This window comes from Ziziphus jujuba, chromosome 11, assembly GCF_031755915.1.
Source record: "Ziziphus jujuba cultivar Dongzao chromosome 11, ASM3175591v1".
NCBI classification, from domain to species: domain Eukaryota; kingdom Viridiplantae; phylum Streptophyta; class Magnoliopsida; order Rosales; family Rhamnaceae; genus Ziziphus; species Ziziphus jujuba.
The window spans coordinates 14,066,384-14,084,956 of NC_083389.1; the positions used below are offsets into that span (position 1 = coordinate 14,066,384).

Here is an 18,573-nt window from a genome sequence, read left to right on the forward strand (position 1 = left end):
AATATAGATTTTGGTGGAAAATGGAAAGCCCATTAGAGAGAGAGAGACCACGAAGGATTGTTGAGGAGGAAGGAAGAATAAATAAGGAAAGAAAGAAAAAATATAATATAATATACACTCACCAGATGACCCAAGCGACGTTGAAGCACATCCCAGAGTTATTTTTCTTTTCTTCTCTTCTTTTTTTTTTTTTTTTTTTTGGGTGAATCTGAGCTTCAATGGAAGGAGGAATGAAGAATGCACAGGAGAGGAAAGATTCAACTTCCCGTACAAAAGTTGGTAGATACTTTAAAAGATGTTAACAACCCTCAAATTTCTTCAAATTTCCAAAAGACATACAAACTGAAGAGCACAAAATAAAATAAAACGCAAAAAAAAAAAATGGTCGTTTTTGAACCATTATGAATAGTAAAATATGACCAAATCCTTTGGCTCTTCTCATTTATATTATAGACTAAAAGATGTATATATATATAATATACAAATATTCTACTAGACGACGACGTTTAATATGCTACATAATCTGATAGTTTTTTAATTCATAATCAAAATATGTTGAATTAAAAGGTTATTGTGCAATATACTATATCCAATATTATCCATCAAAATATCTTCAATTTTTTAATATTTGAATTAATTATACTTTAATATCTTACAATTTAGGAATAATTTGTTTCTGCTTTTAAATTTTAGATGGTTCTATCTAAATCTTCAAATTTCAATTTGTTACATTTTGTTTTAATTGACGGTATGTTTGGATGGAGATAAAGTTAGTGGGAATTTAATTCTTTAAGGAAAATAATAACTTTTTTGTGTTTGGATATTTATTGTAAAGTAAAAAAGTATGGGTCTGGAAATTAGATTCCCACAAATGTAGAAAAATATGTGAGAAAGTTGTTCCCAAATATATAAATATCATTTTGAGAATTCGAGAGAAAATAGTTTTGAAATTTTTTTAAAATACATATTTATCTTTAATTTATTATATACTGTTAAATTTAATTATTTATAAATCCCAACTTTTTTATTACTTACCAAACAAATCAAGCGAAAAATTAATTCTTAGGAAACTAAATCCCGAGAATTATTTCCCTCTTAACTTTGATACTTCCCAAACGGGGCCTGAAATTTTTTGCTAACTGTAATTAGTGATTCCGATATATTTAATCAATATTAAAATATAATTTGATGTGGTTTAGATAATTCAGTTTTAATTTGAATCCTCCTCTCCAATTTATTTAAAAAAAAAGAAGCTTAATTTATTGCAATTTAGTTTTTTTTTGTTTTGGAAAATAAATACATTTTAATATCTTTAAATCGTTAACAACCATTTCCTAAAATTTTAGTTGAACCAAAATGCAACTGACATATTTTAAATTTGAGAGGTAAATGCAACTTTTCTAAACTATAACATACTAAAATGCAACTAAACTTAAATATTTTTTGTATAAAATGTTTTGTTATTAGATAGTAAATTTTTCATATAATGTAAAGGAAAAAAAATTATAAAAAAAAAAAAGATAATTATATAAAAAGCTATCATAGAATCAAATGCGCCAACCAGGCTTCTAGAATCTAAACATGTAATTCGTGAAGGTATGGTACTATCCGATTGGGTTTAGAAACCACGTAAGGAATATAATAAGCCAGATAATGAAAAAAATTACAGAAGGGATTTGGAGTCTCTCCTTACAAAGTATTTAACATGCTGTGGAGGTTGTTTCTCTGGAGGTTAAAATGTCACTTTAATCATTAGTTTTTTTAGGTATAGATAATTTGACAATCCTTTTTTTTTTTTTCTTTTCCTATATTCAAATTAATCATAAATTTAATGTTTTCAAATTTTAGGACTATATTTATTAAAACACAGATTTTGAAATAAATTTTCTTCCAAGGTAATTAATCATATATATTGTCTTCATTAATGTAGATTATCACGAAAATATAACTCAATTAATCATATATATTGTCCTCATTAATCAATGATCCTATCATTTATTCCCAAGTTTTGACAAGAAAGTCCAAGGATTTGATGCAGAATGTTATTAATGACAGAAGAAACAGAGCAAACAGAGTGTGTGAGATTGAAAGAGAACTCTGAAGATGCTGAGAATTGAGCGGTGATCCATAAAACCTTATAAGCAATTATTTGGTTGGTTAATTTCTACTATTAAATAATTTTCAAGATGCTGAGGTAAGATCTAGAGAAATCTTTACATTTGACATAATAATTCATTTTCATTACACCTGAAAAAGTCCCTTACAAATTACAACTCTTCTAAAGAGATTTGACATATACAGTATAGTAAATATACATGATCAATTTATTCAGTAGAATTTCCATGTATTTACTCTTATTGGAGTAGCTATTAATAAAACATAGAGTAGAATAATCTTTCTATTTAAGCCCATTCAAAAACAACAGGAAGCACAGAAATACCCAATGCCAATAACCTCTTCCCCTTCACAACAGTTAGCTGGTTTTGTAATATGTTTTCTCTCTTGTCATGGTTGATGAGTTACTTATTTGTGGTACTTTCTTGTGGTCAAATGTCAATCATATGAGCGGTGGAGAAGAAATGTGTGAGATCCCACATCGGTTGGAAAGGGGAACGAAGCATGCCTTAAAAGAGGATGTGGATACCTTTCCCTTGCGATGCATTTTGACAAAACCGTGCAGGCTGGGCCCAAAGCGGACAATATTGCATGTGGGTGGACTGGGCTGTTATAGATGGTATCAGAGTCAGTACCCGGATCGGTGTGCCAGTGAGGATGCTGGGCTCCAAGGGAGGAGGATTGTGAGATGTGGATACCCTAGGATTGTGAGATGTGGATACTTTTCCCTTGCTATGCGTTTTGACAAAACCGTGCGGGCTGGGCCCAAAACGGATAATATCGCATACGAGACCGTGCGAGCTGGGCCCAAAACGGATAATATCGCATGCAAGTGGACTGGGCTGTTACAAAATTGAAATTACAAACATGGGAATTACAAACAGTCTTATGGATTGATGCATTTTAAATGATATGTAGTGAATAGTCAACAAATTTATCCTAGCCAAGCATTCGCATAAAATAAAATAAACATGTCAAACTTTTATGTCCAATAAAGAAAGACTGTCAATTGCCGCATTTTACAGTCCCAGATTTGATGGTGAATTGGGTCATGCATATAGCTTGTTCAGCGCACAATCACGTCAAAAGTGTAGAAGGTATTGGAGTTCAAGAATTCTATAGAGATCATTTTTTGTTATGTGAGCTTGATAAAAGGTCTTACTTGATTCCCTACAATTATAACATGATGATGAGCATTACAACTTGTTACTTCATATAATTCAACCAAACAACACGTATTAATTTAACGTCTCTTATTACCCAAGTAAAAAGGACGTTCAATTAGGAATAACACTTTCTGACTCTGAGACCTTGATTTGACTGTAGAAAGTGACTTAAAATTTGCCAGTTTCATAGAGTTGGGGAGGTTTTACTGTTTTGATGAATTTTCTTATTTGAATTAGCATTTTCATTAATAAGTTTAGTACTTCTTTTGTATCTCTTAACTTGTTCTTAACTTTAATTTCCATGTTTAATCAGATGGTTTAAAAATGTGAGGCAGAGTTTTAAGAATGACAGAAATAAACAGAGCTAGTTTTATGGATGTTGTGAAGAGATCTAGAGAGATCATTGTAACACCCCGTCCCAAATCACACCGGAATCCGTGCACATTGACCGAGGTTGACCGTTGACCGAGGCAGGCCAAAAGTTGACTTTTTGTTCCAGTTGGAATCTCTAGTTGACCAGGGTACCGTAGCGAAGTGCATGATGCCCCGAGTTCGTAGACTAGTAGAACGTCGAAAACGGAGCTACGGTTTAAAAGTTATGGGCAAAACAAGTTGAGGTGCAAACAGTCCAAAAGGTGCCGGGAGTTTACTTTTTCTTGTTGTGTAATTTTGTTTTGACTCTTGTATGGTTGTAAAGTACTCGTTGATATGAGTTCATAAACTAGCGGCACGCTTAAATCGGACATTTGGTTAAAAAGTTATGGACGTTTAAAGTTCGCCGGATACCGTAATATTTTATTATATCTGACTTAAGTGCATAGTAACGCCACATGTCATCACCTAATTGGTCCACGTGGATGAACAGTGTCACCACGGTGGCTTTTATTTGACAAAAATCTCAGGGAGGAGAGAGAAAGAGAGAGAGAGAGAGAGAAAAACCGACCGGCCGCCGGATTCCGACAAATTTTCCGGCCAATTCACGTTACACGTGCTGGCCAGATGGAAGCCTCTCCCCATTTCTAGCCAAACCCCAAAATCTCATGGCCGTTGGTCGCCAGACGCGCCCGGATCGAGGAGGCGAAGCTCGGCGGTGATTTTTCCCTCCACCGCCGGCCACCGCCGTTTGCCCTGTTTCTGGCCATTTTCAGGCCACATGCGCCAGTCATCCCTCACCACCTCCTCAAGTCCGGCCTAGCCACCAAATTTCACGGCCATCGGACCTCCGACGCGCCGGGATCGGAGGGTTGGAATCCTCTCCACTGGTCCCGTTGGAATCCTCTCCCCTTGATCTACAAAACCGCCAAAAATCTCAGCCAACGGCCATCGCATGTGCCGCCGCCGGCGACGGTTGCCGGTGACCACGGCGGCTCGCCGGAAGTTACTGTTCCGGTGAGTACCCAGTCGCACCGTCGGTCCTTGTCCATTGTTTTCGACCTCCTGTGTCAGGACCCGTCCAAAGTTCCCCACCGGAACCCTAGACAAGCCCTGATCCCAGGGAAACCCTACCGGACCCTTCTGTGGAAGATCCGGCAGAACCTCCCCTAAGGGATGGACTTACCACAAAATTTCCTGCACTGAAAACACACTTCTATAATTGTCCCCTTATTCCTCCCACAGTACTACGAACTGGTTCCACAAATTTCAGCACTCCAAAATAAAAATACAGTAAGCCAGTGCAATACAAATACATAAGTGTCCCATACAGTATACAGAGCTTTATGAAGTACTACAAAATACAGAATACAGCAAAAGTGAAAGAAATATTACAACTGCAGTAAAAGAAGAACAAGGTACTGCACGAACAAATACAGCGAGGAAGATCAAGTCCGCTCCGAGTGAACACCGACAACCTGGTACCTAGAGGAACGGAATTTAAGAGTGTGAGATGCTAATCATCTCAGTGAGCGACCCTACTACTCTACACTATAATACCACGGTAATAGGTATATAAATAATAATTATTTGGAAATAATATTTTCTCTCAAAACCCTTACAATTCTCTCAGTTGGAAAGGTTCCCCTTTTTAAAACATTTTCACAAAACCCTTATTCATATTCCCCAAAAACCAAGACATCAAATGAGTATCCGAACAGTAATAAATAAATTTTAATTCCAATACAGCTTTAAAACATTTTATTTTTTTAAAACACAGTTCCAAAAATCAGTTGATGCACCCACTATATACCAGTGGCGCCAACAGTACCCAGCGTCCCAAGGTACCGCCAGACAGGAGGTTATAGAAAGAAACCGGCATACGGTCGCGTGGCGTCCCACTGCGCCGCTGCTAACCTGGTGTCCCGGCCAAAGGGGGATGGCCACCCTCTCCGATGGCATCCGCAGGACACCCTCATAATATCACCTGCGCGCTACTCACACCCACCTGCGCGCTAATCATATCCGTGTGCACAATATCCATATCACATATACCATATCACATAATCAGAACACCAGTACGTGCACGGTGCATCTAAAAATCATAAAATCCACAATTTAAATTATAAAACAAATTTCACATTTTTCATAAACATAGCGGGCATAATCCATCCGCTTGAACCGGGAATTTTCCCACAATTTCTTTGTAATCAATGCCATAAATTCCATGATTTTCAAATCCACCAACTTTCAAATCCATCAATTCAAATATCCACATTTTCCCAATAGCATAAATAATGCTCAAAATATCATAATCAAATCTCATAATATTTCATGGGCATATTTTATAAAAATTGAAATCACCAACATAACCAAATATTTTCCTTGAAATATTTGAAATTCAAATCGTGCCCAATTTACCATTAAAACCACACCAATTTCAAAATCCTCAAAACCATAAAATAATTCCACATGGCATAAATTGGTGAAATGCACATTTTCTTAAATCCGATAAATTCACAATAATTTCCACAATAAATCAAATAAATATTTGGCACATAAAAATTAAATTCCAAATATTTAAATCACACATAATATATTCACCAATTAAATTTCCCAAAATTAAATTGAAGGTAGGTCACTCACCTTGTGCACGTATCTCAATCAAGATCCTCCGCAGGATTGACTCCGCTACTCGCACGTGCACCTAAAACATCCACAGTACCAAAACCACAAATATTAATATTTTATTCGGGTAATCCCCAAATGGGTACCCGAGGAGCGAACACCAAACGATAACTAAAATTTACGAATTATATACTGAATCGAAGCTCGAGTGATGCTAATCACAGATCCGGTCTTAATTTCCGATGATCGTACCCGACGGGGTCGGAATTTTATCGGGAAGCTTTTCGGGTTTCGGCTCCGCAATTCTCCCAAACCGTCACAAATTGGCGGAAACGGAAGTCGTATTTGGGTTCAGGAGGTCGAACACTGCGGACTGGAGCTGGCCAAAATTTCGGGTACTCGCCGGAACAGTATTGTCCGGCGGGCCGCCGCGGTCACCAGCAACCGTCGCCGGCGGCGCATGCGTGCGGTGGCCGTTGGCTGTGAAATTTTTCAGACTTGTAGATCGTGAGGAGAGCAATCCAACGGGACCGGCGGTGAGCAAAACGAAGGTCGGACGGCGGAGAAATCACCGTTTGAAGATTTCCGACCCCTCGCCGGAAAACGCTCCGATTCTGGCGCGTCGGTGGTCCGATGGCCGTGATTTTTGGTGGGTAGGCCGGACTTGAGGAGAGGATCAAGGCTGTCAGGCGCGTGTGGTCGGAAAATGGACGGAACAGTGTCGATTCGCGGTGGCCGGCGGTTGAGGGGGAAAAATCGCCGCCAAACTTCGGACGTCCGATCCGGGCGCGTCCGGCGGCCGTTCGCAGTGAAATTTGGAGGTTTTGCCGGAAATGAGGTGGGCAACCTGGCTGGCCGGTGCGTGTACAGTAACTAGGCCGGAAAACGTGAAAATGACCGGCGGCCGGTGACTCTCTCTCTCTCTCTCCTTCCTCTCTCTCTTTCTCTCTCTTCCCCGAGTGTTTTAACAAATAAAACCCCGGTGTGACACTGTTCATGCCACGTGGACCAATCAGAAGCTGACACGTGGCATTTCACTGTTCATCGACCCAAAAACATTAAAATAATACGGTATCCGGTAAACTTCAAACGTCCATAACTTTTTAACCGGATGTCCGTTTTGAGCGTGCCGCTAGTCTGTGAACTCGTATCGACGAGCACTTCACAACCATGCATGAGTCAAAGCTCAATTCCCCATAAACAAAAAGTCAACTCCGGCACCCCTTGGACAGTTTGGTCCGCAACTTGTTTCGTCCATAACTTTCAAACCGTAGCTCCGTTTTCGACGTGCTACCAGTCTGCGAACTCGTGGCATCGTGCACTTCGCCACGGTACCCTGGTCAACTCGAAATTCCCACAGAATCAAAAAGTCAACTTTTGACCCCTTTCGGTCAACGGTCAACCTCGGTCAACGTGCACGGATTCCGGTGCGATTTGGGACGGGGTGTTACATCCTGAATCTAAATCCGGCATCCTTTTCTGCCAATTCACGATGGTTTGGGAGAATTGCAAAGTCGAATCCCGAAGGCTTTCCGGCAAGATTCCGGCCACCTCGGGTCCAATCTTCGGAAAGTAAGACCGAATCCGTGATCCTCATCACTCAAGCTTCGATTCGGTATATAACTCGTAATTTTTAGATGTCGTTTGTGTTCGCTTCCCGGGTACCCATTTGGGAGTTACCCGATTAAAATATTAATATATTTGGTTGGTATACTGTGGATGTTTTAGGTGCGCGTATGAGTAGTGGAGTTGATCTTGGGCAGGATCTTAGCTGATTTACGCTCTTAAGGTGAGTGACCCACCTTTAAAAAATATTTTGGGCAATTAATTATGTTTAATTGGTATTTAAATTATGCTCATGTGGTACAATTTAATTATGATTTTATTGTGATTTAAATTATTTATTATGCATGAGCAAAGTCTATTTCATTAATAATCGTACGTGGTTTTAAGTATTATTTTTCGGGCATAATTGGGTTAAATATTTTATGAAAATATTTGTTTAAATTGGTGGTTTAATTTTATAAATTATGCCCACGGTATTTTATTTGTTGAACCTCGTACTACGAGAAAATTATGGTTTTATTTGTTATCGATGTTTTCGTACCGGTTTGTTAAATAAAAATATGTGGGATGGTAAGTGTAAAATTTTGATATATTTCCCACGGTAATTTTGGAAAATGGTACAGTTGGTTTAATAATTATTTTAGATGCATTCATACAGTATTGGTGTTCTGGTATATGTATATGTGGTTCAGCGCGCAAGTATTATTATGTCTCCCGTGAGTTGCCATTGGACCGTAGGCAGGCAAGTTTGTTATTGGCCACAGCCGCCCCCCTCCTTGGCTGGGATGACGGTTTAAGCAGCGGCGCTGTCAGGACGTTTGAAGTTTCTCTCTTTAATCTCCTCGCCAGTCGGTGCTCAGGACGCTGGGTATCGGAGGGCATCACCGGTATATGGTGTGGTGCGTCAAGTGTAATTTTTCAGATAAAGTTTCAAACCCCAAAGGTGTTCAAAAATTTATTTATTATAATTTACTACATTTTAATTATATATATTGGGGTATTTATTTATTTATTTATTGTTTATCAAATGGTTTGATCCCTGGGTTTTCGGGAAGTACGAATATCGGGTTTTGTGAAATTGTTTTAAAAAGGGAACATTTCCAACGGAGTGATTAGTGAGAGTTTTAAGAGAAAATTTTTATTTCCAACTGTTATTATTATTTATTTATTAATTGTTGGTATTAATTCAATTCCCTATTTGTTACTATTACTATAAAGGTGTTCAGTAGTTAGGGTCACTCATTGAGATGATTAGCATCTCACGTTTTTAAGTTCCGTTCCCTTAGGTGCAAGCGGTGATAGACGTTCTTCCGGGGCGAACCAGTTCTCCGCCGCTATCGTGTTTCGAGAAATACTTTTGTACTCATTCCTTTCAGTTGTATTATTTCTTTCATCTTTGTTGTATTTCTGTCGAATAGCACTTCATAAAGCTCTGTATACTATTTGGATACTTATGTTTTATTTATGCACTGGTTTGCCGTTATTGTTGTGGAGTGCTGTAAAATTGTGGAAACAATTTGTAGTTTTGCGGGAGGAATAAGGGGATAAGTATAGAAGTGTGTTTTCAGTGCAGGTAATTTTTGGTAAGTCCTACCCTTAGGGGAATCAATATATATTTCAAGCCCTTTCAAAAACAACAGGAAGCACAGAACCATCCAATGCCAATAGGCTCTTCCCATTCTCAACCAGAGAGCCCCCACATTTCCACAAGCAAACCTGCAGGTAGGACAGAGTTCAGCAGGACACCATACGATTCTGTACACATTGCCTCCCACCTGCTCTTTACTGATGTAGAAGTAGTTCGAATAGCTTCCGTCGTCTCCGGTGACGATTAATCTCCTTTTCGTCTCTGGATCCTGCTCCCCAACCTTCCAAGCGGTCGATTGAGCACAGATTGTGAATGCAGAGAATGCGACCTTGAAGTTCTTGGTCTCCCTCATCACATTTGCTCCATTTTTCTCCTTCCTCGAATGGAGCAAATGTCACAGGGCAGCCTATTGGCCCCGAAACGTTCTCCTGACTGGCGTAAAGCAGGCAGGAGTTGTTCCGGTCGATCAAGGTGAAACGACTGCCGTTATCAGTAATGGCAGGATTGATGTAGTATTCTACACCGCATTCAAGAGGCTGTCCGGATGTGTCAAGGACGGCCGCCGGAGAGTCATATTGCCGCTATATTTCGCTCCTGTTTATAAAGAAATGGATTTTACTTTTTTTTTTTTTTCCCTTGCATGTTAAAGAATTTTAGTGGCAATCTAACACATTAAAATAGAGTAAACGATAAATTGAAAGGAAAGTAAAAATAAGTTGGAAAAACAAGAAAAATGAACAAATTTTTCCTTGTGTCTTTGTCAACAACCAAATAAGAGCAAAAATTTCTTAGGGTCGTTTAGTAGGCAAGATTGGAGTGGATTGGAATTAGGAATAGGGTTGGGATTCAGATTGAATGGGATAAGAATAATCCAGTTTTCTGTTTGATGTCAATTCAACAACACTAATTTTTTTTACGTATATAATTATTATTAAATTGAATTTTGAACGAAACAAAATGATTTAATTTAGATAAGTTCAATATTAAATATATATATATATATATATAAGTTCTTTATCTAATTATTTTTTGACAAAATTTATCTAATTAATGTATAAAATCATTACTTTCAACTAGAAAATTGCATCTGTTAATCTAGACATCCATAAAGAGGGAAAAAAAAAACTGGAGAAACAAAAATAAAAGGCAAATTAAAAAACTAAAAAAAACAATGGAACACTACGAAAAAGGAAAAGAAAAAAAAAATCTAAAAAAAAGAAAACCAAAGAAACAAAGATTTAATTAAAAAAAAAAGAAATAAAAACACAAAGTGTCAAATCGCAACGGGATAAATTTATTTTACCCTTTACATGGGATTTGTAACATCCCGTCCCAAACTACACTCCAATTTTTGCACGTTGACCGAGGTTGACCGTTGACCGAGTGGGTCAAAAAGTTGACTTTTTATTCCGGATGAAATTTTTAGTTGACCGTGGTACCGTAGCGAAATACATGATGCCCCGAGTTCGTAGACTAGTAACACAACCGAATCGGAGTTACCGTTTAAAAGTTATGAGCAAAACAAGTTAAGATCAAAACTGTCCAAAGGTGTCGGGAGTTGACTTTTTATATTTGTAGAATTTTGTTTTGACTTTTCTATGGTTGTAAAATACTTGTTGATACGAGTTCATAGACTAGCGACATGCTTAAATTGGACATCTGGTTAAAAAGTTATGGACATGCAAAGTTTTCCAACTACCGTATAATTTTAATATATTTGGCTTGAGTGAACAGTATATGCCACGTGTCGCAATTTCAGCCAATCCAGTGAGTGAACAGTGTCACTCATGGGTGGCTTTTCTTCCGGCTAAAACGCTTGAGCCGGGGAAGGAGAGAGAAAGAGGGGAAGAGAGAGAGAGAGAGAGAAACCAACCACCCACCGTCGGTTAGCCTTTTCCGGCCACCTTTTCCATACACGCGCCACCCCACCTTAAATCCACCTAAAAGCTGGCCGGCCAGCCAAAAATCACGGCCAACCGACCACCGACGGGCCCGGATTGAGGCTTTTTCCAGCGGTGGCGTCGATTCCTTCAAATCCAAATTTCTCCCTATTCCGGTCACCGTTTGCCTGACCGTCGGTCCTATTGAGTTATCCATCACCAGATCTACCTTCTCACCAAAAATCACGGCTAGTGGCCACCGGACGCGCCACCGGTGGTGACGGGTTCCTGTGACCACGGCGGCTCACCGGGAAATTGACTTTCCGGCGATTTTTCGGTTGCACCGCCCATCCTTTCCCACTAATTCCGACCCTCTGAACCCAAATCCGGTGTCCCCTTTCCTCAATTCTCAACGGATTGTGAGAATCGAGGGTCTAAAATCCGAGGGCTTTCCGACGAGATTCCGGCCATCTCGAGTCCGATCTCCAGGAAGTAAGACTAGATTCGTAATTCTCATGACACAAGTTTCAATTCGGTATATTACTCGTCAATTTTGGTTGTCGTTTGTGTTCGCTCCCTGGATACCCATTTGGGAGTTACCTGATTAAAATATTAAAATAATTAGTTTTGTGTATTGTGGATATTTTAGGTGCACGTGTGGGTAGTGGAGTTGATCTTACGGAGGATCTCGATTAATACACGTGCTTTAGATGAGTGACCCACCTTTAAAACTATTTTGGGGTAATTAATTATATTTATTTTATGTTAATTTGATATTTAGAAATATGCTCATGTGGTGGAATTTAAATGTAATTGTGGTAAAAAATTTATTTTATATATATATATGCTTATTGATGCTAACTGAAAATTTGGTTTATTAAGGAATTCTTGATTATTATAATTGTGATTTAATTGTATTTATTACGCATGAGCAAGGTGTTTTCATTTAATTAATTGTATTTGGATTTTTATATTATTTTTGGGCATGATTTGATTTTAAATATTTCAAGTAAAATATTGGTTTAAGTTTGGTGGTTTCAAATTATATAATTATGCCCTTGGAATATTATTTGATTGATTTTATGATTTGGGGAAAAATTATTTGTATATTATCATCGGTGGATTTATGCTGAAAATGTTAAAAAAAATGTGGGATTGTGAATTTGAAAAATGGTATGATTCACAAGGTGAGTTTTGGAAAAAATGTTATTTTTAAAATAACATGGTTATTTGTTTTATACGCACTCATACAGTACTAGTGTTCTGTACTGTGTATGTGGATGAGCACGCAAGTTATAATATCTCCCTTGAGTTGCCATTGGACCGAGGGCAGGCAAGTTTGATATTGGCCATAAACCGCCCCCCTCCATAGCCGGGATGACGGTTTAAGCAGCGGCGCTGTCAGGACGTCGAAGCGACCGTATGCAAGTTTCTTTTTTTAACCTCCCGCCGGACGGTGCTCGAGACGCTGGGTATCATAGGGCATCACTGGTATATAGTGTGGTGCGTCAAATATTATTTCTTAGATATAAATTTCAAATCCTAAAGATTTTAAAAATCGTATTTAAATTAAATGTATTTAATTTGTTTTTGTCATCTATTTATAATTATTTAAATTATATTTTTCATATTGTTTATTTAATAAATTTTATGAATTATATATTGAATTTTTCCTTTATGTTATATTCCTTTAATGCAAGTATTCTAAATTTATTTTACTATATTTCATTACATTTTATTCGTAATGGGATTATTTAATTATCTATTAAATTAATTATTCATTGATTTTTTGGGGCATAAAAGATTGGGTTTTGCAAAAATGTTTTAAACGGAGAACCTTTCCAATAAAGTGAATGGTGAGGGTTTTGAGAGAAAATATTATTTTCAATTAATTATTATTTATCTACTTATTTATTCTTAATTAATCAAATGTACTATAATTATCGTTACTATTGTAATTGTACAGTAGATAGAGTCACTCACTGAGATTATTAGCATCTTATATTTTTTAAATTCTGTTCCCCTATATACAAGGATTGGTAGATGTTCGTCCGGAGCAAGCTTAAATTTCGTTGCTGTCGTACTACGAGGAGTTCCCTTTACTTTCATTTATTTCTATTGTAATATTTCTTTCACCCCTGTTGTATAATTGCTATACTTAATGGTATTTTATGAAGTTCTGTATACTGTCTTGGACATTTATTTATCAATTATGCACTGATTTCCTATTATTCATTTGAAGTCCTGCAAATTTGTGGAATTAAATTGTAGTAATATGGGAGGAAAGAGGTGGTGTATATAGAAGTGTGCTTTCAATGCAGGAAAAATTATGGTAAGTCCAACCCTTAGGGGTGGTTCTGATGGATTTTCCATTGGAGGATCTGGTAGGGTTTTTCTGGGATTAAAGCTTATCTAGGGTTCCGGTGAGGAATTTTGGACGGGTCATAACAGGATTAGTTATCACATCCAAAGGAATTATTTAATGGATTCAAAATTTCTTAATTCCATTACCTGTTTACATCAAACATGAAATTGAGATTATTTAATCCCAATCCAAATTTTAATCTTGTTCACCAAACAAGGCCCGAACGAAATCCAAATTTGTGCACAAACATGAGAAAAACATTTACTCTCTTTCCTGATATTTTTCCCTTTCTTGTTCCTTCCACTTCTTTTTCCACGCCTTTTCCTCATCGCTAACCACCAACTTCTAATATCTCTTAACTTTTAAGTAAGCCAAATATTTTTTTAGCCTCAGCTTCTAATAAATTTACTTCTTCACTCAGTCTTACATCCTTCGCAAATCCATTGAAGATCTATCACTCAATCTTTTCAGGTTGGGTGAGTTAACATTTGATCATGATTAATCAATTACTTTAAGGCCGTTTGATGATATTTTTGTTTTTGGTTCTTTATTTTCATTTTTGCTCGATAAGATGCGGAACCAGAGAGCTTTCCTCTTCAAAATAGGGATTCCCCCCCCCCCCCCCCCCCCCCCCCTAAAGGGTAAGGAAGATCGCAAAGTCTTAAGAGAAAGGAGTTAATAGTAGCTAGGTTTTTACGAACTTCCTTCTTCATCCCATGACAAATAATAACTGATTACTATAATTATCATTTATAATAGTAAAAGCGGAAAAACGTTAATTTGTTGAATTAAACTTCATCGTTTCCATCTTTTCCGCCCGGTAAATACAGCAAATGAGTCTTTTTTTTTTTTTAAAATATTTCTTTCACCTAGAGACATATAATATTGATTCAGCTAACCTTATACATATCCATATGCGAATTCATAAATATATATATATATATATATATATGTACCAAAAATATTGAAAGACGACCCAACTTACATGCCTAAGAGGAGAGAAGAGAGGAGGGGGGGTGTGTGGGGTGAGAGAGAGAGAGAGAGAGAGAGAGAGAGAGAAGATTTGCGAAAGTTGGAGAAAGGGAGATATGGGTGTTAGGCTTAGAGAGAGATTGAGAGACCCATAGATAGACCGAGAGGACAAAGATGATTATTTTGAATAGCCAAAGGGCACTAGTGTCCAGTTATGCTAAAATGTTGCTATCTGGACCCAAATGTTAATTGTTTGTTATTTTATCAAAATAATTCTCTAAGGTGGCTATTTTGACCAAAATTCTTTCTTTGAATTGGATAGCCACTCTATCTCTGCTTCTTAATACAAATTATAATCCTTTCGTCCAAAAAATAAAAATAAAAAAAAGAAAAGAAAAGAAAAGAAAACTACAATCATATCAAGGATTCAAAACCCCTTTATATATATATATATATATATAAAAGCCTAATAACTTTTTATTATTATTGAAGAACTTTATGGTCTGGGAAAAAATCCCACCACGTGCTGTGAGATGGATAAATTTTGAAAACATTCAACCATATGTGGTGGGATGTTTTTCCACGGGAAATAAATATTCAATTATATATTCGTACTATTACGTACTTATGGTACAAGTACAATACCCTGCCAAAACCAAGGATGCAGAGGAAAATATTATATATAAAACCAAGTTTCCAAAACCAGGTGTACACATTAATTCTTTCTTAAATATTCAAGAAGTACACAGGCTTAATTATTCAGGGTTAACCCGAGCTTAGTGTTTTTGTTTAGGCTTAATTTTTAACAAATATAAGGTTTGTTCTTTTTCCATAATGACATAATATTACAAAGCACACACACACACATATATATATATATATATGTAGTAAATATTGTAATGAGTTATAATGTTCCTATCTCCATGTAATTGCAGTTATAATCTCATGGAATCAATAAAAGACTTTCCATCAAGCTCGCGTTTAAAGAAATCCCTATAGAATTCTTGAACTCCAATCCTTCTATACTTTTGAGGTGATTGGTCATTAACCAAGCTATATGCAGGACCCATTTCGCCATCAAATCTGGGACTGTAAAATGTAGCAATTGATAGCCTTTCTTTATCAGAGCTGTTTATAGTCACTCGATGCTCGATGCTACGATATTCACCGTTCGTTATAATCTGTCAATTACAAGGTAATTAACCGTCAAAATACAAACAAACATTGATATATAAGCTATAATTAGCACTTTCCTATGTAACTATCGTTACTTTGGCCAAAATTCTATTTTTAACAATCCCAAATAAAAGATTTAGTAAGAACATTTATGAAAATACCAAAGATGTGTTTACCTCTAAAAAATCTCCAATGTTGACAATGAAGGCATTTGGTAAGGGCTTAACTGGGGCCCACATTCCATCTTTCTTGATTTGGAGACCTTCAACTTCACTGACTTGAAGGAGGATGGTGAGGCCTGCAGCATCAGAGTGAGGTGCTAGGCCAATGACTTGCTCTGGTTCAGGACATGGAGGGTAATAGTTCATCCTCATGGCCTGAAGACCACCTTCAAACAATTCTGTCACTTCCTTGGCCTTCACTTTCAGAGCCTTTTCCATTTGTTCTAGAATTCTCATTGCTAGATTTTTTAGTTCCAATGAGTATGTTTCCAAGGTTTCTCTACATAATTAATATAAATAAATAAATTAGATACACCTCAAGTGATAATAGAAAAGCATATCCTTAAAAAGAGAAAGATAAAAGAGGGATAATAATTAATTAACCTGAAAGGAGAAGGAAGCTTGGGAAATAAGTGGGGCTTTCTCATATGGACTGGAAGAGTGGTCATGAGGAAAATGTCATTCCAATCTAGCTTTTGTTGCTCAGAAACTACAAATGCTTGTCCAAATCCTTCTACTTCCCCTGAATTTTGCCAAAACTTTTTCTTCTCTTCCATTGGAAGATTGAAAAATTCTTGAATATCAGTCTTTATTTTCTCCACCAAGGAAGAGCTTACTTCATGGTTTACCAACTGGAATATTGGCCTATACTATAATTAGCTAGGATACCATTCTTGCTAATTTGCTTTGTTAATCAGTAAATAAATAAATAAATATTTTTTTATTTAAGCACTAACTAAATAAAATAAGCATGATGTTACTCAAACCCCAAGCGTAAACATCTCATTTTTGGTATTTTTGTTTTTGGTTTTGTTATGGGAATCATCTTGCTTGCACATGGGTTTTTAATATTGTTGATAGTTAGATTTACCTTTAAAAAAAAATAAATAAAAATAAATAAATAACTGTTGATCGTTAGGCGTGTTAAGTACTTGTCACTTCAATCACATGGAATAAGAGGACTTCATTATTGTTTTATAGTTAAATTTTATCACAAATTAAAAATTAATAAATTCATCTGTCAAATTATTATTGCCGACAACAAGACAAACCTGTCATGGTAGAGTTGGCCCCTTTAATTCTAATAGAAAATGGATGGATTTTAAAAATTTATATTGGATCTTCTTCAGAAATTCAATATGGACTTGTCCATATGTTCAATAATTCACATCCATCTAAAAAATGTTTTCAACAAACTAGAAGATGATAGGCAGGCAGATTGGACTGGGAAATTGCATTTTAGTATTTTACCATGCCTTCAGTCACTCCGAGTCCCAGAGGATCTAGATCATCAACATGATTTACGTGCCTTTACTAAACAACTTTTTTATTCTTAATTAATCACTAATTTTCATTTCATTTCTGTGAACTGATCAGATGAATTTCATCACTTACCCTTAAATTATTTAAGCAATTAATTGTATTCTTTTCTTTTTCTCAAGCTTTGCCAAATTCAAGGTACTAGAACACAACTAAACTCATATGCTTAATTAATGGGTTACAAATCAAATTTCTTGACAATCATGAAAGTAAACAATGAAGAAGAAGAAGTGAAGGGTGTGTGTGTGTGTGTGTGTGTGTGTGTGTGTATACCTGGAAAAAACCCCAATCCTTGCAAGCTGAGTGGAGATTTTCAAACTCAGAAGCAGCTGATTCTACAGAAATCAACTTTTGAAGATCGATTACAGGGATTTGAGGAGAGCAAAGTTGACTAGAAAATAAAATTGGGTCTTGGTTAGCACGTACATATCTGGAGGGCACAGTGAGATTCGCCTCCTTCTTCACCAATTCTTGCACACTAGGCACCAGAAGAGAACTTCCATAAATAGATTTATTTTCTTCCATTGCTTTTTCCCCAGTTTTGTTTGCCTAATTTTCCTATGCATCGTTGCAATTTTATATATATATAGAACAATTATAGTATTAGAATATCATAACTTTATAAAGTTGAAATATAATATAAATTAATACAGGTGAAATATAAATGGTTATTTTTTTCTAATTAATTTATATTATATTTTTGATTTTATAAAATCAAAATATTTTGATATGATTAAGACTATATATATATATATATTTAATTATATATGTATATATTTAAGTATATATTAAAGTAAAGTTCTTTTCGACTAATATATGATAAAAAAAAAAATCTCCTATTTACTAGGTTTGCATTGTTTGTTTATAATTATGATTTATTTAGCACTCTTAATTTTGCGAGCTTAGCATTAAACATGTCAATCACCACCTTCCGACATGTCTTGAGTAATAATTAAGCCAAATATTTTACTAATATCTACAACCAATTATCCCCTCTTAGAATCCTTTTCAATCCTATCACCCATATCTTTTGAGGTGACCTAACTAATGTTTAATTAATTTGATTTAAGTTTTGATTGTATTGAGGCTGATTAATTTATATTATCCCTTACTCAACTAAAACATATATATTTCGTTTTTTTTCGATGTACCACAAATCTCTAAAAATAAAAACAATAAATAAATTATTATATTGCTTGTTTAT

The 18,573-nt window shown here is 36.2% G+C and overlaps 1 protein-coding gene and 1 pseudogene across 2 annotated transcripts; both read right to left on the minus strand.

The window, feature by feature from the left end:
• Positions 1-9,464: 9,464 nt before the first annotated feature.
• LOC112489842 (kunitz type trypsin inhibitor 104-like) lies at positions 9,465-14,594 on the minus strand (annotated as a pseudogene).
• Positions 14,595-15,341: 747 nt separating this feature from the next.
• LOC107405002 (protein SRG1) lies at positions 15,342-17,930 on the minus strand. 2 transcript variants are annotated; one of them, XM_060812526.1, is made up of 5 exons: positions 17,796-17,907; positions 17,643-17,704; positions 16,434-16,694; positions 16,005-16,329; positions 15,342-15,833 (listed from the first exon to the last, which is right to left on the minus strand). In XM_060812526.1, exons 1-5 carry the CDS (start codon positions 17,892-17,894, stop codon positions 15,588-15,590), a joined length of 993 nt encoding a protein of 330 aa, XP_060668509.1. In that variant the 5' UTR covers positions 17,895-17,907; the 3' UTR covers positions 15,342-15,587. The 2 variants fall into 2 exon arrangements, with proteins under 2 accessions (XP_060668509.1, XP_015867500.1); XM_016012014.4 differs by having other exon boundaries at positions 15,353-15,833; positions 16,434-16,681; positions 17,643-17,930.
• Between the last annotated feature and the right edge of the window lie 643 nt (positions 17,931-18,573).